General features: G+C 49.4%; 1 protein-coding gene across 1 annotated transcript in view; it reads right to left on the reverse strand.

Moving 5' to 3' along the window:
* Nucleotides 1–25,053, reverse strand: part of PTPRN2 (protein tyrosine phosphatase receptor type N2) — a gene marked incomplete at its 5' end in the record, with an annotated part of 710,841 nt that overhangs the window by 508,054 nt on the left and 177,734 nt on the right. Inside the window, one exon of the mRNA XM_082632697.1 lies at nucleotides 23,412–23,525. Coding sequence (XP_082488823.1) covers nucleotides 23,412–23,525 — 114 coding nt within the window. The remainder of the gene's footprint in view (nucleotides 1–23,411; nucleotides 23,526–25,053) is intronic.

The following is a 25,053-nucleotide window of genomic DNA, read 5'->3' on the forward strand; positions in this document are numbered from 1 at the left end:
CACTTCAGGCCGGGGGGCTCTTACAAGCCTAAGGGGCAAAGCCCTGAAAAGCAGGCCCTCCCGGCCCCGTGGCCGCCCCGCCCCTGTGCCTCCCGTGCTGTATGGCCCTCATTGGTGGGGAGCCCCACTCCCCCCCGCCTGCCCGGAACTCGCGGTCAACCCGCCGGGGGATGAGCCTCCCCTCAGCATCCTCTCCAGTCTCTCCCATCGCAATCCCTCCTCCTTCCTGCAGTTTAAAGCCTGACTTAAAGCCACCCGGTGTGCACTGTTCCTGCGGAGGTCAGGGCAGGGGGCGTGGAGGGAGGAGAGCTCGGGGCCACAAACCAGGGAAGGCTCGCGGGGGGAGGCTGTGGCCAGACAGAGGCGGCCTGTGGGGCTCGGCAGCACCAGACACGCCTCCGCGTGGCCTGGAGCCGCTGGTTCTAAGTCTGCCGGGCAGACCGCGGCCGGAGCGAGGGCTGCGCGCAGTCACCACACACAGTCGGACGCACCGCTCACCGCAGAGAAGCAGCGGCCGGGGGTCCTCAGCCACCCGCTGGGCACCCCGGTCGGGCCACATCTGAAAAGAGCACCGGGCGAGCTCGGCCCTGCAGGGAGCACAGGCTGGTCCCCCAGCTTCCCGCCCAGGCCACAGCCCCCTTCGCCAACACCCCCAGCACGGGCCCTCACGCCAAGAATTTAATAAGGAGGGAACAGACGGCAGAGATGAAAGGAAACCAGGAGGCACGGGAACTTGGCAGGCGGGGAGCGGAAACTGCCGATTCCCCCCGGAACCGAGCACAGGTAGCAGCCCGCTCTACCTCCTCCATCCCGGGGCATTTTCCCAGGCTGCCAGGGCGGCTCCCGTGGAAAGTCAGGGACGGGGGTCTCTCCAGCCAGGCCTGGGACCAGAGGGAGAGGCAGGGGGCTGACCCCGGCCAGGGCTGTGTCCAGACGCCATCCACTAAGCGACGTTTCCGCTTTGGAGGTGTATCGGATGAGCACGTGAGTACAGATGGCTGACTGTGGCTGGTGACGTTCCCCTTGCCTCGGTCCCTGCAGCGTCCAGGCCGCCACATGAAGGAGCCCCAGCACTGAAGGCGGGTGTCTCTGTGAGAACTCCAGTCCGTCCAGCGTGAGCGGGGTGGGGAAAGCCCCCTCCGAGCTGCGCCGACACCTCTTCCTCCTGTTTCCCCGGATGTCAGTTCCCCTTCCCGTGCGCCTCCTTTCTGGTGTGAAAGCGGCTCCCCAGAAGTCCAGCCAGTGCTCCTTCCCTCTCACACTCGAGGCGCCTCCTTAACATGTTAGTAAATGTGTGGATCAGCGACTGCAGTGAACACACAAGCTCCACGGCTGCCGTGACTTCAGATGCCGCTGGCTCAGTGCAGCTTCTGGAGGCTGCTTCCCGCCCTCCCCGGCAGGCCTCACGCACCTTTGTGGTCCAGACCACACGCGACAGAGGGACCGGGGCCAGCTTCTGAACTGGGTGCTGATTTCTGTTTAATAACTCTTATAGCTTTTCAGGAACAAAACAAAGGAAAAGGTCAACTTTTCGCGTGGTCCTCAGTGGGAAGGGGCCTGAGTGTGGGAGAAACCAAAAGACACCTCCAACTGCCTGGCGGTATCACGATTTCACCCTCTCCCGTGGAAACCAAATGATCGAGAGCTCTAACTAAAATAATGCGATAACACGCTCTAAGTGGAGGCCTCGTTCCCACCCAGAGAGATGTGGCAGGAAAAGCCATGGAGGAGGACAGAAGCCACTCCACCGTCCCCGCTGCTAACGTCTGTATTCGGGGACCTCCTGTGTCAGACACCACGCAGGGTGGGAGGGGCGGGGTGGGCGGGGCGAGGAAGCAAACCCACCCACCCGCCCACGTGAACGCCACCGTTCAGACATGCGGGCAACAAAAAGCACAAACCCGCTCCGGGTAAACGGGGCCTGTGACGACACGGTGTGGAGAAAAGTGCAGCAACGGAAAGAGCCCGGAAAGGGGCTCCGACCAGCCTGAGCTCGGGGGACGCGCCTGGCGATGAGCGGACGTCGCCCTTCTCTCCGCTGTGCGGGGGGCCCGTCTCACAGCCCGGGCCTCACCCTGCAGCCCTCGGAAGGCGCCTCCGGGAGCAGGGCACGCAGCACCCCCCACCCCCGCCGCCTCCTCGGGGAGATGCGGGCGTTCGGCGCTGGCGGCTCCTCGGCCGCAAAGCTCGGACGCCTGGAAGCCGCCCCACACGCTCTCCGGGGCGCACGGCACAGGCGCGTCCTCAGGGCAGCCTCGCCGCACCCCGCTGGCGGGGGTATCCGTGGTCCTCGTGCTCCACGTTCAGTCCCTCCCACCTTCCGACCCGGCCAGAGCGACCCCCACGGTGCCCCCTCTGGTCTCCCACCTTCGCTCGTCTGCCTTCCACGGGCGGGTCTTCGCGTGCATCCCCCCCAGGCCTACGCCCCGGGCCTGGCTTGCCCGGGCTCCGCCCCAGCTCCACAGGCCAGTTTCCAAAGCCTCGGTCAAAGTGCAGGCCTGTCCCACAGAGGCCTTTCCCGGAGTCGGCATCCAGGGGCTCATGGGGCTAGGCGGGCGGCAATAGCTGCCATTCCTCCCAGAAACACATTTTCCCAACGTCCGACAGTCAAAAGGATTTGTGTTCTACGTAGAAACCTGGGACGTTTCGGCAGCAACTGATGTCACTCTGAACCACAGACACCGCCTCTGCAGGTACGAGGTGGGCCAAGGCAGAAGCCAACTTTCACAGAGACACGCGCTCGGCGACTGCTTGGGTGGATGGCTGGGGCGGGCAGGGCCGCCGGTGGTGATGCACAGCGGGGACGTCGGCCGTGACCCGCTCAAGGCGAGGCCGCCAACCACACACCGAGGTCCCTCTCGTACCCACCCAGCCTTGCGGACAGAACACAGGTCTATGCGCTCCTCCTCTACCGCCCCTGTCCTGAAACCGTCAACTTCATCTCTGAACTTGCGTTTTGCAGGCACGTGGGGCCAGACGGCGGGGGTGCGTGCTGGCGGAGGGGCACCCCGTCCGCGTGCCTGCAGCCCCTCCTGGCCCGCTCACATTGACTCGGAGACGCCCTCAACTCAGATCCCAGGGGGCCCCCAGAGACGAGCTCGCCGCCGCCCAGGACTCGCTTCACACACAGAAAGCAAGCAGCGGTGTTCCAAGAAACACAGACAAGGGGGCCCCGTCGCATCCTTTCTGATTCCCGCCACTTCCCTGAATTCCCAGCCATCTATGCTGAATGACGACAGGGAAGGAGAGGGGACGGTAGGGCAGCCAGAGTTCCTCTCCCTCGGTCCTACGTATCCATGGGGGAGCCGAAGGCGGGCTTGATGGGACGTGTCCGCATCGAGAAGTGAAACAGAGCAGTGTCTCCGCCGTCTAACACGCACAGCAGGTATGCACGTTCGAGCCGTGAAATAGAAGTTGGGTGATTTTGCATGGGCATTAGATGCTCTTATACTTGCAGTTAAAACCAGAATTGCACGATATAAAGACAAATGGTGAAAGTCCGTGCTCATAATTTCTTAATTTTTCTTGACTTAGAATGACGTGGAACAGCAAATAAAAACACCAGAACAGGTGGAGGGACACTGCAGAGGAGACGTCTGATGCCTTAGTTCCTGCTCTTCCCCAGCGCTGGGCCTGCGGCTGCGGAGCTGGCGCAGGTGGAACATGCGCAGACGTCAGCTCCTGCTCAGGGCGGCGGCTTTTAGGCTCCCCGCCGCCGAGACGCTCTACAGCCCCACCTTCCTTTTCCGATCTGCTTGTTTTGATTTGCGCCCAACTGTAAAAAGCTGAACAAATGTATATATTCAGAATCCCAAGCAGTTAACCACAGTACCCAATTCTGATTTATCGTTTTAGCTCCTGAGACAGAATGCTCTAGAGTCATAACTGACCCACAGGACGGTCACGCTGAGCCAGCAGTCCATCCGCTGAGGACGTGCAGTCTTCCTCCCCGGCCGCCCAGCTCACGCCGGCTTGAGTCGAGAGAGTCCATGTGGAAGGGAAGGCTCTCCGTAACTCAGCGTGGGTGACAAAGGGCTTCAACACTTCCTGAGTATTTAGTGAATGGTGCCACCCGCCTCACCTGGGATGGGAACAGTCCTATGAGACGGTATTACTGTACTGCATCCATGCTAAGGAATTTTGATTTTGAGACAGACCATCATTTCAGTATTGCTAAGAAAAAGCCAAAATATTGCCGGTTAAATGACGGCGTGCTATTGATGTAAGATGCACCCCTGATTTCAGGGGTGTTAAGGTGTGAACACAAAGTGCGTCTGAGAAACGACGGAACATCATGCAGTGGCTGTGGGGTGGAGTCGTGCTGCACACATGCCTCCCCGGGGCTCGGCCTCTGACACTGGCAGGCCGGCAGCTCTCAGCTGGAGCCTTGTCTGCTCCATTCCTGCAGCCACGGGGAACGGCCTCTCCCTAAGTCACCGCCCCGAGCCTCCTCCTGGGCAGAGCGTATCCCAGGGCTCTGGCCCTCCTTGGGCCCAGCCCCGTGCCCCCATGGGGTCACCTCCGAAGGTTGAACCCAGCTCCAGACCCAGAGCTCCTCTGGGCTCCGCTCAGCACCTCCTGCGCGGCATCGCCCTTGCATCACCCCTCTGCCTAACCAGGCTCCCATCCCCTGCACAGGTGTTATGCCCTGAGCACTCTCCAAGGACCTGACCGCAGCAAACCTCTGTTTCAGTGTCTAGTTCCAGGGCGCCCGACCAAAGGCGTGTGGTGCTGCCCGCACTCCACAGGCAGGGACATGGAAACCAGGAGAGCTTAGGTAATGTCACAACGTGTGTGCCGAGCTGATGGGGCCCACTCGGGGCACAGCTGGAGCTGATGCTTCCTTCTGACTCCAAACCCACCCCCTTTTCTCTCTACAGCGGTTCTTAGAGTGTGGCCTGAGGGCCTCCATGGGTCCCTGAGGCTCTAAGGTGGGCATTAGGTCAAAATTATTTTCATAAAATATTAAGGCACTATTTATCCTTTTCATTTTATTTTCTCTTACACTGGAATTTTCCAGAGGCTATGTGGGTGGAAATTGCCTAGAATGAGTGCAGAAGCAGATATGAGTACCCAACTGTTTTCTCTTAAGGCAAACGTTAAAGAAATATGCAAAAAATTAAAACAAAACATAACACTTAGCACATTTTTAAAAATGTTTTGGAAGACAGAGTTACTATGGTTATTATATAACAAGTTTATTATGACTATTTTTATTTTAAACGGAATTAAAACACAGCTTTTTAAAATTTTCTCAGTTTTAAGTTTCTAAGACAGTAAGTGCAGATAGCACAAACCCACAAAAATGCAGAAGCTCTTTGGGGTCTTCAATAATTTTTAATAGTATGAAGGGTTCCTGAGATCAGAATTTTGAGAACTACTGTTCTACACTCTGCTGCTGCTGGAGTTCTAACCCCAATTCTGCACCAACTGAATGACACTGGGGACACCCTTTGTGCCTCTGTTTTTTTTAAATGTACTAAATAAAAAGGTGCATTCCTCTTACAGCAAAAAGAAAGCATGGGTGGAATATTGAAATTATAACTATTTAAAATTATACTCTTCTATACTATACTGAGTATTGCTATTCTCTGTTATTCTATGAAAATTATAACAAAATATATCATATTAACTTACTGTATAAGGTTAAAATGATGTCAAACGTGCAACTTGAAAATCTTAAAACATTCAGATAAAAAATTTAAGACACCCATAGGGAGAAAGTGATTCGTATGCTTGTATTTAAAACAAGTTTTAGGTAATTCAGAGACTCTTAATCCCATTTTATAGGAAAAGAGATATTAAGACACTGGAATCACCTGGGGAATTTTTCAGTGATGCAGATGGCAGGCCCCGTATGAAACCATTCAAGTTAGAATCTTTTGGGGGTAAGGCTCAGACATCCTCTTTTTTGAGGCTTCCCAAGTTATGTTAGTGTGGTGCCAGGGTTGAAACTGCTGCTCTGAAGGCAGAGCGGCTCACTTCCTTCAGTGCAGAGTAATGCAATGGATGTTTTCAACAAGGAAAGGGCAACAGATTAAATAGGCATTCATTTCCATGTCAGACAGAAGAGAGAGGATATATATATATATTTTTTCTCATATATATACAGAGAGAGAGAGGATAGAATTTGGTTGAGTGATCAGTTAATTCTGGGAAGATGGACATGGCCATGGCTGCAATGCTTTAGATAATCCCCAATTGCCACATAAAAGTAGACATAGCAACCAGGTGGTGAGCAAAACCCAGGACCACATTTAAATCAAATCTAAGTGAAGTTATCTCCAAGGACAGGTAACCCCAAGACAATATCCAGAAAGAGTACTAGAGACAAGAAACCTCAAGAAGCCAACTCTGGGCATCAGTAAAAATGGCAGTCCTTCATAAAAACAGTGAGAAAAATGTCAAAGATGGTCAGAATCAACTTTTTCAAAACTCTGGAAATCAAGGCTGGCTGGATTCTGGGGGAAGAATTTACTCAAGAAAAATGGCTGATTCTCAGTAAGAACAGTGAACTTCCTGGCTTGCTAACTTGCCCTATTTCCATCATCTTCTCCATCTCCACCACAGCCTGGAAATGAACAGCCAGAATCACAGTGAAAACAGAAGCCTGGCAGCCATGGGAAATGGCAGGACAGGCTGGAGCTCCTCAAAGCCTCACTACCAGAAGACTGTCACTATCTGACCTGGCTGTGGTTCCCTAGAAGACCTGACTTGTCTTTATTTAATCTGACTCACAGCTCAACATGTGTGAAAGCCTCTTCCCCAGGGGCAGTTGTTGAAAACATTTAGAGGCATGTTCAATGTCTCAGTTGCCTACAGTGGGGTAACAGTTGGGGCAAACAATAGACGAACCAAGAATCTGTAAGGAAAAACTCAGGAATGAGACATCCATAGGGGCTTTGTAGAGCTCTCCCATAATCCTGGGAATCTGGATGGCCACAAGCATGTGTAGGGCTGACCGCATACCCAGGGCTGTGCATATGCTCAGGAAAGACATGAGAAGACCCTCAGTGCTCACCTCTGGATGCCCTTGAGGCTCTGAGCCAGTGGGAAGTAAAGCCCAAGGCAGAGTTCTCAGCTGCCTGGCTGAGTGTTGAGGGTATACACATACAGAACCTTCAGCAAAGCCTAGAGACTTACTGATTCCAGGTGTCTAAGGAAACCAGTCCAGTCATGATCTGACCACTAAGTTAGCTGAGCCAAGACTTCAGTGGCCACACACAACAGAGTACAGACTTTACAGCGTTCGTTTACCAGAGTCACTAAACAAATAGACAATAACAAATAGTAACAACAACAAACCTTGAGTAGGGGAAGAACCTGATTTCTAGAGTTGCCATGCTATATCCTTTAAAATATCCAGTTTTCAATGGAAAGTTTTGGGACCTGCAAAGAAACAAGAGAGCATGCTCCCCCACGCCATGAGGAATGTGGGATCTTGATTCTCCAGGGATCAAGCCCACATCCCCTGCTCTGGAAGCATGGAGTCTTAACCACTGTACTGCCAGGGAAGTCCCCCAGTGATCTTAAAAAATGAAAGTGTATTCTACTCCTGAATCTTAGTGAGTCACTGTAATCACCAAAAAGAACACATTTTCTTTGTTAAAAAAAAAAAAGAAAAAAGAAAGAAAGAAAGTATGCTCCATACATAGAGGGGGAAAACAAACAATAAAAACTGTCCCTGAGAAACTGGATGTTGAACTTACTAGACAGAGACTTTACATGAGCTATTTTAAATATGTTCAAAAAACTAAAGGATACCACGTCTAAAGAACTCATGGAGAGAATGAGAACAACGTGTCATCAAATAGAAAATACCAATAAAGAGGTAAAAATAATATTAAAAAAATAGAAATTCTTCAGTTAAAAATTATAATAACTGAAATGAAAAGTCCACTAGAATAGCTCAACAGCAGATCTGAGCAGGAAGAGAAAGAATCAGCAATCTTGAGGATAATCAGTTGAGATTATCCAGTCTGAGGAACAGAAAGAAAAAAGAATGATGAAAAATGAACAGAGCCTATGAGACATCATCAGATACACCAACATACACATAACAGAAGTCTCAGATGGAGGAGAGAGAGAGATGGGCCAGAAAGAATATTTAAAGACATAATGACCCAAACTCCCCAAATTTGATGAAAACTATGAATCAGCACATCCAATAAGCTTAAGAAATCTGAAGTAGGACAAACTCAAAGAGATCCACATGTAGACACGTCAGCATCAAACTGACAAAAGCCAGAGTGAGAATCTTGAAAGCAGCAAGAGAGAAGCAACTCATCCCATACAATGGATCCCCAACAATGTTAACAACTAACTTTTCATCAGAAACTGTGGAGGCCACAGGCAGTGATATGACACATTCAAAATCCTAAAAGAAAGACTGTCAACCAAGAATTTTATATCCAGCAAAACTATCTTTCAAAAATGAAGACAAGGGCTTCCCTGGTGGCGCAGTGGTTGAGAGTCCGCCTGCCAATGCAGGGGACACAGGTTTGTGCCCTGGTCCGGGAAGATCCCACATGCCATGGAGCGGCTAGGCCCGTGAGCCATGGCCGCTGAGCCTGCGTGTCCGGAGACTGTGCTCCGCAATGGAAGAGACCACAACAGTGAGAGGCCCACGTACCGCAAAAAAAAAAAAAAAAAAATGAAGACAAACAAAAACAGAGAATCCATTGTTAGCAAGCCTTCCCTAAAGGAAATACCAAAGGAAGTACTTCAGACAAAAACAAAAGGAAACTAGATAATAACTCACATCCAAATGAAGAAATAACGAGCACAAGAAAAGGTAACTATGTGTGTAAGCATAAACAACAGAATACATACATTTTGTGTATCTAACCTTTTATTTGCTCCTGAGTTAAAAGCAGCGACGTAAGGCAATAATTATAAATCTGTGCTGATAGATATATAATGTATAAAAATATAACTTGTGTGACAATAACAGCAAAAAGGAGGGGAGGAGGGACAGAAGCAATACATGGATAAAGTTTGTGTATACTACTGAAATCGAGTTGTATTAACATAAATTAGGTGTTATAAAGTAAGATAGTAATTGTAATCCCCAGGGCAAGCACTAAAAAAATTGTAAAAAATTAATATAATGACAAGGAAGTTTAAATGATACACTAGAAGATACCTATTAAACAAAAGAAGACAGTAATGGAGGAATATAAAAACCAAAAAAAAAGCATAAAACAGAAAAACAAATAGCAAAACAGAAGACATAAATCCTACCTAATCAGTAATTGCATTAATGTAAATGGGTTAAATATTCCAAGTAAAAGTCAAAGATTGGTAGAATAGATTTAGAAAGCATGATCCAAGGATATGCTATGAGAAACACATTTTATTTTCAAAGACACAGATAGCTGAAATTAAAAGGCTGAAAAAAGAAAGGACACCAAGGACATCCCTGGTGGTGCAGTGGATGAGACTCCACGCTCCCAGTGCAGGGGCCCTGGATTCATTTCCTGGTGGGGGAACTAGATCCCACATGCATGCCACAGTGAAGCGTTCGCATGCCACAACCAGGGAGCCTGCCTGCTGCAACTAAGACCCGGTGTAAACAAATAAATAAATATTAAAAAGATAATGACCAAAAAAGAACAGGAGTGTCTATACTAATATTAGGTGCAATCAACTTTAAGACAAAAGGTGTTGCTAGAGACAAAGGGTCAATCTACCAAGAAAATATAATGATTATAAATATACAGGCACTTAACAACCGAGCTCCAATGTACGAAAAGAAAAACTGTCAGAATCGAAGGGAGAAATAGACAATAAGAGTCAGAGATTTCAATACTACACTTTCAATAATGGATAGAGCAACTAAAGAAAAGACCAGCAAGAAAACAGAGTACTTGGACAACACTGCAAACCAACTAGACCTAACAGACATTAGAGAACACAACACAGCAAAATACATATTCTTTTCAAATGCACATGGAATATTCTTAGAGAGAAACCACATTTTAGGTCATAAAACAAGTATAAAGTTAATATATATGACCCAGAAATTCCACTCTAGGTATACCCAGAAGAATTGAAAACATACGTTGTCCCAAAAACTTGTACTGAGTACTCATAACAATGTTGTTCATAATGGCCAAAAATGGAACGATTCAAATGTCCACCAACTGATAAATGGATAAACAAAATATGGTATATCCAGGCAATAGAATATTATTCAGCCTTAAAAAGGAACATAGTACTGATACATGCTGCAGAATGAATGCAACTTGAAAACATGCTGCTGAGGAAAAGAAAGCTAACACAAAAAGTCCACGTTTGTATGAACTCAGTTATATGAAATGTCCCAAACAGGCAAATCCATTAAGAAGGAAACTAGATCAGTGGTAGCTAGGAGTTGGGGGCGGCGCATGCACGGGAAGAGGGAGTGAGTACTGAGTCATCTTTGAGGCTTCTTTTCTGATAAAGGCTAGTGGTGATGAACAACTTCATGAACATACTAAAAACTAGTAACCTGTACACTTCCAAAGAGTTCATCTGTGGCACGTCAATTATATCACAATAATATAAAAAAAGAAGTAACCTGCCACATGTTTTTTGACACTGCACCCCCCCCCAAAAAAACCCCACAGAACAGAGAGCTCCACAGAGTTAGAAAAGCTTTAGAAACCCAGCCTCCTTCTAAACGTTCAGGGAAGCTAAGTTCACATTTTTAAAAAGAGCAACGAAAAACTGCAGGCATCAAATCCCATAAAAAGTTACCAAGAGGAGACAAAAAGGAAGAAACAGAATAACATCACTACAGACAATGGGAAAGCGGGCCAGAGAGGAGGGACAGTGAGCAGTGACACACAGCTCCTCGGGGACTCAGGATCAGAGGAGGGTCGTGGCAAGGTTCCAGCACACGCCCACGAGACCTGGCGCTAAGGTGAACAGACACAACCATGAGAACAAGTGGGAAACGCAGAGGGCGTGAGCAAAGGCAATTCGTAACTGTTCTCAGCAACAGCAGTTGGAAGAGAGAGTCTTCATACTGTTTCTGAGACTGTTGCCTGTGCAAAGTAGCATAAACTAAGTCAATATTATGGCAACATTCCCTGTCCCCTGGAAAACCAGCATTCTCATTGTGGAAGAAAGGAAATTTAAATATAATATTAAAAGTGTTACATAAACTTTGTAGTCCTAATTTGAATTAGACATATCAGTATGAATTCATGAGGATGTATATAAACGCATGTGTGTTTATATGTGTGCGTACACACACACACGTACAGGTTGTGTACAGTTCTCTGTATCTGTGCTTCATTTTACAATAAAATGATTAAAAAGTGTCTTTAAAGGAAAGAGGCCTTAGTGATGGGATCCTACAGCTAGTTTATGTTGGAGATGAGCTTCAGATGTCCTGGCTCACGGTCAGGGAATGGCCTGTCCCCGTGTGGCCATGCCTTCCCCGCTGTGCAGGTTTACTGTGGAGTCGGGATGCACCTGTCCAACAAGACACCTACTGCTCACCAGGTGCCAGCGCAGCAGCGAACAACCACAGCCAGGCCCGCGGAGCTCCTCACACACTACATCCAAAAGTAATGGTGCCACAGAGGAGAGCAAAGCCAAGACGGACGCTTTACTTGACTGTGATGAGTGACACTGGAATAGAAAGTTCCAGAATAAAAGCCCACTCCAGAAAGAATCAGAGGGAGTATTGTGGGCAGGCAGGTGGGGTGAGGAGGGAAGGCAGGCGGCCAGGACAGGTGAGGTACAGAGCTGGTGTCACAGGCGAGGTGGTGGGTGCTGATGACATTTACGCGAACGAGCAAAGACTGAGAAAGCGCAGGTTTGGGAAGGGGTGTGAACAGAACGAACGGTCCCCTTCTGGCACGTGTTCCTTTCCAGTTGACCGGGTCTGGAGCGGGCGGAGGCCGTGCTGGAGATAAACTGCACAAGGCCCCAGCACACAGGTGACCCTCAGGGCCCCCACCAAAAGGAGGGGCTTCTGACACTGGAAGGGTGACACCCCCCAGCACACAGGTGACCCGCAGGGCGCCCCACTGAAAAGAGTGGCTTCTGACACTGGACGGGTGACACCCCCCAGCAGCCGTGACCTGCGTGGTCTGCTTCACCACCCGCCTCCAGAAACTACTATCTTTCCTCTGTCTGGGGTCCAGTCAGTGTTCCTCTCTGCCGCCAAAGGAATCCTGCCCTGTGCCAGGTAGTGTGCTGAGCCCCTGGGCCCTTAAAAGCCTCAAGAAACTCAAGTGCAGAAACAATGTCCCTTAGTGGTCACTGAGGCTCCTCAAAGCTGAGCTGTGTGAGGCTGCAGTGCTACCTAGGGGAGGGGTCGGCAGGGCCCAGCCCTGGCCTCGGTGGCCCCTTACCACACGGCACCTAAACCCAAAAACTGCTGCCTGCCCACCACATGGGCCTGTTTAAGACCGAGCTTTGAAGCTAATGTTGGTTATTTGGGAAGCAGGTGCTTTAACAGGAGTTCCTTTCACAGAAACGGCCGGGCATATGGAGAAGTTAGAAGCACCCCGGGTGCAGGGTGGGCAAGGGGGCCGCGAGAACGGAGGACCCTTCACCACCTCTGTCTCCCCTCCACTTGCTGGACCCTTGCTGGTCCCTGGGCCGTGTTTCCAGCAGGAGTGAACGTGCAGCTGGACGTCACACAATCCTGTGAAGGGCAAGTGTCACTTCGTGACCAGGACCCATCCTCACGTGCTCCCCTCCACCCCACAGCGCAAGCCCACCAGGAGCTCGGGCTGGTGGCCTTGGCCAGACCCCAGCAAGAAGGGGTGACCCCAGTTTCCAAGGGCACAGGGCAGGTGTTCCAACAGCAGCCGACGGGTGAGTGAGTGCGCGTCACTGGAGCCGAGGTAGCTGCCACGTGGGAGCCAAGTCTCAGCCCAACTGACCACCTCTGCAGCCCACGCTGGTTTCCCACGTTCCATTCCGTATCATTAGGGGATTTCTTTTCATTCTCTTTTAGGGAAATGCGACCTTCTGTTAGATTGCTAATTTTTGCTTTTTTTTGTTTTTTGCTTTTGACATACAGCTCAATACGTCAGGGGACTCTTGCCAGGAAATAAATCCATAGATGTTTCTATGACAGCAAATCACATGCCAAAGAGTGACATTTATATGCTGAATTTTAATGGCTTGTCAGAAGAAGGGAAACGTATGTTTTTAAAAATTTAATACATGAGAGGAAACTTACACAAGCCTCTTAGAGAGCCTCATCCACCAGAGGGCAGACAGCAGAAACAAGAAGAACTACAATCCTGCAGCCTGTGGAACAAAAACCACATTCACAGAAAGATAGACAATATGAAAAGGCAGAGGGCTATGTACCAGATGAAGGAACAAGATAAAACCCCTGAAAAACAACTAAATGAAGCAGAGACAGGCAACCTTCCAGAAAAACAATTCAGAATAATGATAGTGAAGATGATCCAGGACCTCGGGAAAAGAATGGAGGAAAAGATCGAGAAGATGCAAGAAATGTTTAACAAACACCTAGAAGAATTAAAGAACAAACAAACAGAGATGAACAATACAATAACTGAAATGAAAAATACACTAGAAGGAATCAATAGCAGAATAACTGAGGCAGAAGAACGGATAAGTGACCTGGAAGACAGGATGGTGGAATTCACTGCTGTGGAACAGAATAAAGAAAAAAGAATGAAAAGAAATGAAGACAGCCTAAGAGAACTCTGGGACAACATTAAACACAACAACATTCGCATTATAGGGGTCCCAGAAAGAGAAGAGAGAGAGAAAGGACCAGAGAAAATATTTGAAGAGATTATAGTCGAAAACTTCCCTAACATGGGAAAGGAAATAGCCACCCAAGTCCCGGATAGAAAGCCCAGAGATAAACCCACGCACCTATGGCCAACTAATCTATGACAAAGGAGGCAAGGATATACAATGGAGAAAAGACAGTCTCTTCAATAAGTGGTGCTGGGAAAACTGAACAGCTACATGTAAAAGAATGAAATTACAACAATCCCTAACATCATACACAAAAATCAACTCAAAATGGATTTGAGACCTAAATGTAAGACCAGACACTATAAAACTCTTAGAAGAAAACACAGGAAGTACACTCTTTGACATAAATCACAGCAAGATCTTTTTTAATCCACCTCCTAGAGTAATGGGAATAAAAACAAAAATAAACAAATGAGACCTAATGAAACTTAAAAGCTTTTTCACAGCAAAGGAAACCATAAACAAGACGAAAAGACAACCCTCAGAATGGGAGAAAATATTTGCAAACGAATCAACAGACAAAGGATTAATCTCCAAAATATATAAACAGCTCATGCATCTCAATATTAAAGAAACAAACAACCCAATCCAAAAATGGGCAGAAGACCTAAACAGACATTTCTCCAAAGAAGACATACAGATGGCCAAGAAGCACATGAAAAGCTGCTCAACATCACTAATTATTAGAGAAATGCAAATCAAAACTGCAGTGAGGTATCACCTCACACCAGTTAGAATGGGCATCATCAGAAAATCTACAAACAACAAATGCTGGAGAGGGTGTGGAGAAAAGGGAAGCCTCTTGCACTGTCGGTGGGAATGTAAATTGATAGAGCCACTATGGAGAACAGTATAGAGAACAGTTCCTTAAAAAACTAAAAATAGAATTACCATATGATCCAGAAATCCCACTACTGGGCATACACCCAGAGTAAACCATAATTCAAAAAGACACATGCACCCCAATGCTCACTGCAGCACTATTTACAATAGCCAGGTCATGGAAGCAACCTAAATGCCCATCGACAGACGAATGGATAAAGAAGATGTGGTACATATACAGAATGGAATACTACTCAGCCATAAAAAGGAACAAAATTGAGTCATCTGTTGAGACGTGGATGGATCTAGAGACTGTCATACAGAGTGAAGCAAGTCAGAAAGAGAAAAACAAATATCGTATATTAATGCATGTATGTGGAACTAGAAAAATGGTACAGATGAACCAGTTTGCAGGGCAAAAGTTGAGACACAGATGTAGAGAACAAACGTATAGACACCAAGGGGGGAAAGCGGCGGGGTGGTGGTGGTGGTGGTGGGATGAACTGGGAGACTGGGATTGACATGTATACACTGATATGTATAAAACTGATGACTAATAAGAACGTGCTGTATAAAAAATAAAATAAAATTCAAAAATTAAAATAAAAACAACTAATAATAAACTTTCTTTGGGTTATTTGTATGGAAATATGTTAATATAAATGTTTCAGACATTACATGAAATTCTTAAAACTCTTTAAAAAAAATTTAATGCACGAGAGAACAATGTGTCCACCCATGAAACACTGCTGACTGCAGGAGACAAGGATAGTGAATAAAAGTGAACATATTCTGCTCCTTGACGTATGCATTTACATTGAAGAAGCAAGTTGCGCCTCTCGGAGAGAGGGCTGTGGTAAAAGCCGTCCGGAAAATGGCCGCCGCCGCCGCTGCCGCGCCGAGCGGAGGAGGAGGAGGAGGCGAGGAGGAGAGACTGCTCCATAAAAATACAGACTCACCAGTTCCTGCTTTGATGTGACACGTGACTCCCCAGAATACATCTTGCTTCTGTAGACCAGCTCCAACAAGATTCCATGGTAGCTGGAATGTTAGGGCTCAGAAAAAATGTGGGTTTACACATATGCTGCCATTGTGATTCCAGCTGAGACCCTCAAGTAGCACTTTGCTGTATCTCTCTAGTGGTTTCTGACGCCTCAGTGTAAAGCCGTGTGGACATCCGTAACAGATCGCCCATTTCGGGGCTGTGCAAGGGGCAGAGTTTGGGTGGCAGAGAATAAAAGGTGTAGAAGGAAGTGAAGAGCATCACACTGCCTCCAAGTCCCAAGTTCGGTTTCACTCCTGATCCTGTGACTCAAATTGTCATTCCCATTTACCGCTGCGGGCTGTGCCCTGGGCCCTGCCGACAGGGCGTTCTTTGTACGCCACGTATTTATGCTGGTGGGAGTTCTGTGGCTGGCGCTTTGTGCATTGTCTCAGAAATTGGGTGGACTAAATGTAATATAGGCAGTGAATGGGTTTCTTCTGATAGATATTAGGCCTAAGGGGGTGATTTATGTTTTTAATAGTCTTTTTCTCAGATTACGAATGGATTTTAGAAGACAGTGGTGACTCTGTACAGTTTCTTCTAAGAAATGTAGAAAGGAAGAGATGTTTTTAAAAATATTTCTTATTACTTATGAATGGGAAAGACACGGCCATTTGAGCTTCAAGGAACTTTGAAGGTAATTCTCAAAGGACAGAACCTGTTTTTAATAGATAAGTGCTTGATATCTTGCTATTTTTCTCTTCCTTTTTAAGAAATTATAAAAATAATACATGCTTTTTATAGAAAGTTCAAACCATTTTAAAGTATATCAAGTAAAAAAGCGAAAGCTCCCCATTACCCTCCGTGCCCACTACCCAGAGTAACTGCTGTTAATAGCTTAACGTAGATCCTTCTGAATCATCTTCTCAGGCTACGCCAATACGCACCTTTTGTATTTTTGACAAAACAAGAATGGTATTGTACGTATTCTGCATCTATCCATGTGATGCGTTTCTCTGCCTCATTTCTATTTAATAGCAGCATGGTTTGGTGCCAATTTACTGTCATGTGTTGTCCCCCTATTGGTTTTCCCAATGGTTCACATTTTAAGACGCTGTTGGATTGAACTTCCTCACGTGCCAGTCTTTTTGAAGAATGGCTGCCTAGACTTGGAGTTACTGGTGGGTACTACCACATCACCTTCCAAAATGTCTATCCCATTTCCCACGACAGTCTTAGAAAGTGCCAGTTCCCATACCCTCGCAGAATTGGATATCCATCTTTTAAATTTGTGCTCCTTGGGTTATTACTGGGGCTGAATGTCAGTAGTCATTGGCCATTTGTATTTGGTCTTTGTGAATTGCCTGTTCATATTCTGCATTTATCATTCCCTCAGGATATTTCTTTTTAAGTCAATTTATAAGAACTCTTAATGTATTAAGGAAATTAATTCTTTGTCATCATGCAGATATTTTTCCTACTTTGTCGGATATCTTTTTTTTTTTTTTTTTTTTGGCTGTGTTGGGTCTTTGTTGCTGTGCGTGGGCTTTCTCTAGTTGGCGGCGAGTGGGGGCTGCTCTTTGTTGCGGTGTGTGGGCTTCTCATTGCGGTGGCTTCTCTTCTTGCGAAACATGGGCTTCAGTAGTTGTGGCTCGTGGTCTCTAGAGCACAGGCTCAGTAGTTGTGGCACATGAGCTTAGTGGCTCCGCGGCATGTGGGATCTTCCCAGACCAGTGTTTGAACCCGTGTCCCCTGCATTGGCAGGCGGATTCTTGGCCACTGTGCCACCAGGGAAGCCCATGTCATGTATCTTTTGATCCTGCTTGTTTTTTTGTTATGTAAAATTTCTGTTACGGTTTCTTCTTTTGCTTTTATACTTAGAAAGTCCTACTCTAAAAACATGACAATGTGCATCTGTATTTCCTTCCTAAAAAACTTGATGATGTGCTATATTCATATATACATATTTGATACATGCAAAAGAATCTTATAGGTAAGTTGTCCTGTGTTTTTTGTATGGTATTTAAAATACTTGTATTTAACTTTGCGGTGGGATGAGGTCTAGAGCCCACCTAGCCAGTTGTATCATAGCCATTTGGTGAACCAGTCATCTGGTCTTCACGTGTATCATATGCTGACTTTAGGCGAACAAAGCGTCTCTTACTTTTTTCTTTCTGAATTTTTTCTTTGTGAGGCTTGATGGCAAGCCTGTCAGCAGATAATCATTTATTCATTCACCCAACAAATATTTTAGCCCCTGCTTTGAGCCAGGGACGGTGCTGGGCCCTGCAAGCACTACCTTCTTGACCAGGCAAGGGGTGCTGGGGTAGGCTACAGAGGTCGTGATGCCAACTGCATGGCCACAGTGCTCATTCCGGAAGACTCAAGAAAATAGTGGATCTTCACAAAAGTAGGTTTTAGATAAACTAGGAGGAATCCAGAGGGTGTGTGTGTGCATGTGTGTGTTTTAAATTCTGACATAGAAGTTAAAGCTTTACGGTAGACTGCAACATAAGCATAGTTTGTTTTCTAACTCATGTAATTGAAGGCTGATTTGTGTCTTGATTTATGATGAGGGCTTTTTGCTGTTAAAATAGTTCTATATTCAGCTGGCTTGGTTGTGATGGAATAAAAGTTGCGTACTGATAAAAATGTTAATTTTCTTCTATAATGATTTTGAAGCTTTCTGTAATAGCTGATAAAAATAAAGACAGGATTTTGGTGAATATAATCTTAGGGGAACAAGTGTAATTTTTTGCAACTTGTATCATTTAAATCTAATAAATACCCTCAAAACTGGAAAAAAAAAAAAAAAAAAAAAAAAAGAAGCAAGTTGCACAGTGAAACCCCGTTTTCCCTTCCTTCCTCCAGAGGAAGGCCCTGCAAGCTGCCGTCTGTCACTGACACCAGACCCTCATCTCTGAGGAGTGGCCGTGATGAGGCCGAGCAACAGCAATAGCAACACTCAGCCGACTCTGCTGTGGACGCGGCTGCCGAGGCCATGAGATGGCAGGGAGGTTGGATCTTGTGATTTTCCACACGAGAGGGTGAAAACATGAGTCCCAGGCGTCAGACTCTCAGTTGGATGATGATTTTCCCTGAGATCCATCATTACACCCCATAACGTCTGTAGACCTGACCTCCAGAAACTGACCCTCACACCCAAGGACAATGGGCAGTTTGGAGGGGAGTCTACCCGTAAGGCCTGCGGCCGCCACCTCCAGCATGCTGGCCAGCGGGGGGAGAGGCAGAGAAGGAGTCCCGGAATCAGCCGCCTGGGGAGGGGGGAGGGGAGCACGGAGAGCTGCAGCATTAGCCGGCGGAGGGGCCCAAGGAAAAACACAGAAGCATGTCCAGAAAGTACTAGAACAAGCAGTTTAGGAGAGCACAAATGTCCCCATGATGCTTCTTTTCAACCTAGCGTATAAAACCTTATTTCACGCCTACACCTCCAGGCTTACTAGGGCAAGTCCTCCACTGCCGCTAAGACAGAAGGAAATGCAACGTGCCACCAGGTACAAACTAACAGAGTGAAACGCCATGGGCCTGTCCAGTCACTCGGACATGCCCTCTAGTGGCCCAGGAGCAAAGAGCCACCAGCAGCAGAAGCCAAAACACCTCCCCAACCAGGACCCCAGGCCCCAAAGAACTCCTCCAGCTTCTGTGCGAGGCGCCCCAGGGCTCCCGAGACACCGAGGGCAACCTGCTCAGGACAGGCCGGGGGAATCAGCTTAAAAATAGGGCGTTCCCGGGAGGGACCAGGTGTTCCGGGGAAGGACCAGGTGTTCCCGGGAGGGACCAGGTGTTCCGGGGAGGGACTGAGCTGGGCTCAGGAAGGACAGGACTGCAGCTCCAGGCCCTGCATGTCCTTCCCGCCTGTCCCCTCGCGTCATGATCACAGGGAACCTCCAGACTGGCTCCCATAGGGCACAGCCGTGCTCGTCGGTCAGTGAGCGGACCTGTGTTATCATCATCATCGTCACCACTGTTCTAAGGAAAGAACTAGAACATATCCTCATCCCTTGGAAGATAGCTGTTTTTCCGGCATTTGAACTGATGCACAGAGCTAACCAACTTAGCAGAAACTCTGCGATAATTCCACTGGAAAAAAAATAGGTGGGCATGATCTGTGTGATAGCTCCATAAACTGGAAACAGAGTATCAAATAAATAATATTTAACACTTGGAAATACTTACGTTTATAAAAGGGGTTAAGATCGTTTACTTGATTTCAGCGTTTGACCTTCACAACAGCCCTGTCTGATCATCCTCATTTACCAGACGAAGAAACAAAACTAAACGTGCCGTCACCAAACGACCCAGCAATCACACTCCTCGGTATTTACCCAAAGGAGCCGAAAACTCATGTCCACACAACCCTGCACACAGACGTTTATAGCAGCTTATTCATAATTGCCAACACTTGGAAGCAACAAAGGTGTCTTTCAGTAGGTCAACTGGTAAACAAATTGGTCCACTCAGACAATGGAATATTATTCGGTGCTAAAAAGAAACAAGCTGTCAAGCCATGAAAAGCCATGGAAGAAACTTCAAAGCATATTACTAAGTGAAAGAAGCCAATCTGAAAAGGTTACATACTGTATGATCCCAACTGTATGACATTCTGGAAAAGGCAGTTAAAAGATGAGTGTTTGGGCTTCCCTGGTGGCGCAGTGGTTGAGAGTCCACCTGCCGATGCAGGGGACACGGGTTCGTGCCCCGGTCCGGGAAAATCCCACATGCTGTGGAGCGGCTAGGCCCGTGAGCCATGGCCGCTGAGCCTGCTCGTCCGGAGCAACGGGAGAGGCCACAGCAATGAGAGGCCTGCGTACCACAAAAAAAAAAAAAAAAAAAGATGAGTGTTTGCCAAGGATTGGCGGGAGGGGAGGGATGAACAGGTGGGGCACCGAAGCTTTTGAGGGCAGTGAAACTACTCTACGCAATCCCGTAATGGTAGATGCGTGACATCACACGTTGGTCAAAACCCGCAGAATGTACAAAACAAAAAGTTAACCCTGATGTGAACTATGGATGTTAGTTGATAATAATGTATCAGTACTGACCCATCACCCCAAAGCCAAATGTTGACAATCGAGAAAGCCTTCTGAAGCGGGGGAGTGGTGCATGCAAACTCTCTACTCCTGCTCAACCTTTCTGTAAATTTAAAACTGCTCAAAACAATGAAATCTATTCATTAAAAAACTGGGCTTCCCTGGTGGCGCAGTGGTTGAGAGTCCGCCTGCTGATGCAGGGGACACGGGTTCGTGCCCCGGTCGGGGAGGATCCCATGTGCCGCGGAGCAGCTGGGCCCGTGAGCCATGGCCGCTGGGCCTGCGCGTCCGGAGCCTGTGCTCCGTAACGGGAGAGGCCACAACAGCGAGAGGCCCGCGCACTGCAAAAAAAAAACAACCTATTTTCCACTATGTTTCGCCTCCTCCATGAAGTGCTCTCCGTATGTCTCGAACTCCCTTTGAAATGACTGAAATGATCTCACAGTCTGACCCCGTGAGATTGAACCGCAATACACACTGGATCCCCAGCTTCACGGCCTCCTGTCACAGTGCTGGGAACAGGCGCTGGGGACTGGGATGGGGATACAAGGACACATCCTGACTAAGCTGGGACACTGAACCCTCAAAACTGCTCTGCAAGGAGAAGCACCCCTTCCTCTCCTGAGGAACCTGCAATGCCCCCCAGGTGGTGGCCTTGCTGCCCTGCTGACCCTCCACCTCTCTGTGCGTCTCAACCCACCTCTGGACCGGCAGTCCCAGCAGGCCCAGAGAGTGAGGCATGGCCACAGAGAGAGTGCCACATGAAAGAATTGCATGATGTTGCCAATTTGTAGCAACAGAAACACATGTGGGGATGGATCTTCAGGATATGAGGTCAAGGTGGAATGAACAGAAATTGGACCAGACGGAGTTTATTGATATGGGCCCCTAAGCACAGATTCGCCAGCCAACGGCTCCAGCAGTCTCCACCGCTGGTTGACATAAATAGGGACACAAGGTCCCTACTGAAGTGAAGTGGAAACACCAGAACTCCTTTTTTACGTGACAGAGGCATGTGCCCAAAGGCTTAGAGAGATCAGCACAGTCGACCTGCCAATGACCCCAGGAGGGTCCAGAGGGCACGAGAAGTTCATGGGTCCCAGCATCCTCGAAGAGCTCACAGTGATGCCCACATGTGTCAGGAATACACTGGGAGCTGCTTCCATTCATCTGGGACCCCTGAGTGCACAGGATGATGGGGCCTTGGGGAGGCAGGGGCCAAGTGGGGGCACTTAAGTGCCAAAGAGAAGGGGATGTGGTCACCACAGAGCACCAATCAGAAGAAAGTGGCCCATGAGGCCTGGGGCATTGGTTAGCTGCTGGCAGTGCTCCTAGAGCTGGATGAGATGGGCCTTCCACCAGCATCCAGGGACCTGCACCAGCAGGAAAGTTCTACATCTACTGAATCGCCAAAATAGTCACAGCCCCTCCACCAGTTTCCACACTTGGAAACTCCATGTCACAGACCAGAGCCCCTTGAAGGATGGGTGGAAGCAAGCCCCCTGGAGGAAAGACTCTGCTGCACGAGCCAAACGCTCATCCTGTTCATCTCTCCCCCAGCCTCCAAAAGGGACCTGCAGCCTTCTACCGGGGCAGCCGTGCACTGAGGGAAAGGACATCAGCAGACTCTTCAGTGACCACTGGACACCGGCTCTCAACTGACTGTAACACCAAAAGACCCAAAACATCACCAAGGCCCGCCAGGCACAGAGGGGCTTATGGGGCAGGTGAGCAAACCCATCCTGTGGTTACTCCCCGGCTCTGGAATGCACACACTCAGCGGCTGCCAGAATCCCCACCCTGTTCCCTGACCTGCGGAGTGAGGGTATCACGTGGAAAAGGCACTCAAAGTACCTCCACTTAAGACCACCGAACGCCACAGTTTCCACTTACAACATCACAGACCAAGAGCAACATCCCATTCCCGGAGGGACTGCAGAGGTTTGCGCCGCCACCAAGGAGGGTGTGAGGACTCCCACGCCCGTCCGCGGACGGCGGCGTGTCCTGGAGGACGGCAGTGGGTTCCACGAAGGGACCCGCATGGGGCCAACCGCTGCCGCCGCCACATGTCTTCTCTGCCGGAGCGAGTGGCACGGCCCACGGCACCTGCTCCCCTGCCCGCGGGGGTTCATCAGAGGTAGCCCACTCTCATGGGCCAGGCCAGCCGTACCGCCACGTGTCAGCGCTCCAGCCCCCGGCACCATCCAGGGCTCTGGGGCCCTGATCGCTTTTCGTCTCACACCGGACACTGAGGACACTGTGGCCAGGAGGCAGCCATGGTCCCACGTGCCCGGGTGAGACGCCTGCGCTCGGAGGGTCCACGGCAGACCCGATGCTGCAGGAGCCCAGGAAGGCCGCGGCAGGTGAGTCACAGTGCAGACCTACAGGGTCCATCCTCTGCAGGAAACGCCTCTCCCTGAGGAAGCTGCCCCCGGCCTGCTCCTGGGCCTCATTCAAGGCTGCACACTTGACCGCGGGCCACCGAGCAGCCGGGCAGCTGGGCTGGGACACTAGGAATGGGGCTCCAGCGGCGCGGCCGTTTTGCAGCGACACACACGGCCACCCCCCCACCCTCACTGACCGGCAGCGCCGGCCACGGCTGCCGGGACCACCTCGAACCCAGGAGGGACCCAGGCCGCCTGCCCCCCGCCCATCACACGCTGGCTGGCTCGGCCCTTTTCTAACTCCTCACCACCTAAGAGGCCGAGGGTTTTTAAGAAGATGCAACATGTCTGCTGAGCACTTGGCGCTGTAGAGGCCACTGGCCCAGCGCCAGGACGCGGATTGGGCCCAGGCCTGCGTACCTGTGTGGGAGAGCGCCCGCAGGGTGGCTGTCAGGTGCCGCAGGACCCTTGGCGACACTTCGTAGCGGTGCACGTCTACGGCTGGAAGCTCCTGACACCGTCCAAACGCTCCGTCTGTAACAAAGGGAGGCAGGTCAGGTAAGAGAGGAGACAGACAGACGGCCAGGAAGCCCTGGCCATGCACCGCGGCGAGGCTCTGAGGAGCTGCCAGGATCAGAAGCACCTGCAAAGTGACCGTGTTTTAGGTGAAAAGCAGGGCACCGTGGACACCACTCAGCCTTTGGGCTGAGTCCAGCGTCGTCTGGGTTTTTAGCCTACTTTCCAGCCCTCCCTGCCCAGCCCCCGCCTTTTTGTCATTTGCCACCGGAGACTTTCACACTTTCGACGTGAAGCTTTGCTCCTGCCTGTCCAGTGACCAAAAGGTCAATAGTATTCAGGGCCGGTCTTCCAGATGAGAAACAGGATGCCTAGGAACATAAGTGCCAGGTTGCAGGAGGCACTGGTGGCGGGGCCGTGGAGCCCCAGCAGGGCTGGCTTCCAGGGGCCTCCTCACACTGCGGTGAAGAAGGGGGCCTCCAGGAAGAGTGAGGTATCAATGGGGACCCATTACCCTGCTCTGTCCTATTTGTCTGCAATGACAGACTCTGCTCATCAACATCTTTTCAAACCACACCTTCTAATTAATTTAGACCCTAATTAATCTTTATTCAGCGAATTGTTCACTTTGAGACAAGCTTCCTATGGGGGTTCAAACATTCAAATCACCGCCTTGGGTACAAAAGGCTAATTCAGGACCCAGGGCCTCACCCAGGGTGGCATCTACAGCGTCAGGCTCTGCGCAGAGGGAAAGCGCTTCCATTGTTCACTGCCTTTCAAATGCAACCGGTTTAATTAGCAGAAGCACATTTGCCCAGCACCAGGCTGATCAGTAACTGCTGCTTGGATATTCCACATGTGCTTAAGGCGGATGCCCCGCGTGAGCAGCAGAGAATCATCCTAAGTGTCCTCTCGCAAGCACCTCCCGGATTTCTGTGGGCCTCTGCAAAGCCCAGGGAATCCGGGAGGCGACCTGACGGGCTGCCGGGCTGCTGGGAGCAGGCAGACGACGGCCACGTGAGGAGTTCAACCATCAGCCTCTGCCCCCACCCGGTGAGCGCTGCTGAAATGAACCCAACTGCCACCAGTGATCCGGGGACAGTTGTCTTGGAGGGTCTCCTCCCCACTGCCACCCCTCAGCAAGACGCACGGTCTGCTCGGCTGGAACACAGACGATAAGTGTCCCTGTTCTTTGATTCTGTTTCATGCAAAGAACTCCATGCCAGTGGGTGGTGTGCTTGGGGTGTGGGGCAAGGAGAGAAAAGTGGAACACTCCAGAATACGCCCGGAACTTTCATGTCCCTCTTCAAATGGAAGCATCTTGGGACCAGGGAATGGAAGGAGAATTAAAACGGTCCAACCCAACGTTTTAAAGATGAGAAAACCGAGGCTGGAGTGTAGGGACCTCAGCCTCGGGGAGGGGTAAGTAGTTGAGCTGAGTGCAGGCAGAGAGATCAGGTCCGTACCAGCGACCAGCTCAACGCCTGCGGGTAGCCCCGCTTCCGGGGACGTGTCTGAGAACCACTTCCCGCAGGAAACACCCCAC

Source organism: Mesoplodon mirus, assembly GCF_964341445.2.
Source record: "Mesoplodon mirus genome assembly, chromosome: 9".
NCBI classification, from domain to species: Eukaryota; Metazoa; Chordata; class Mammalia; order Artiodactyla; family Ziphiidae; genus Mesoplodon; species Mesoplodon mirus.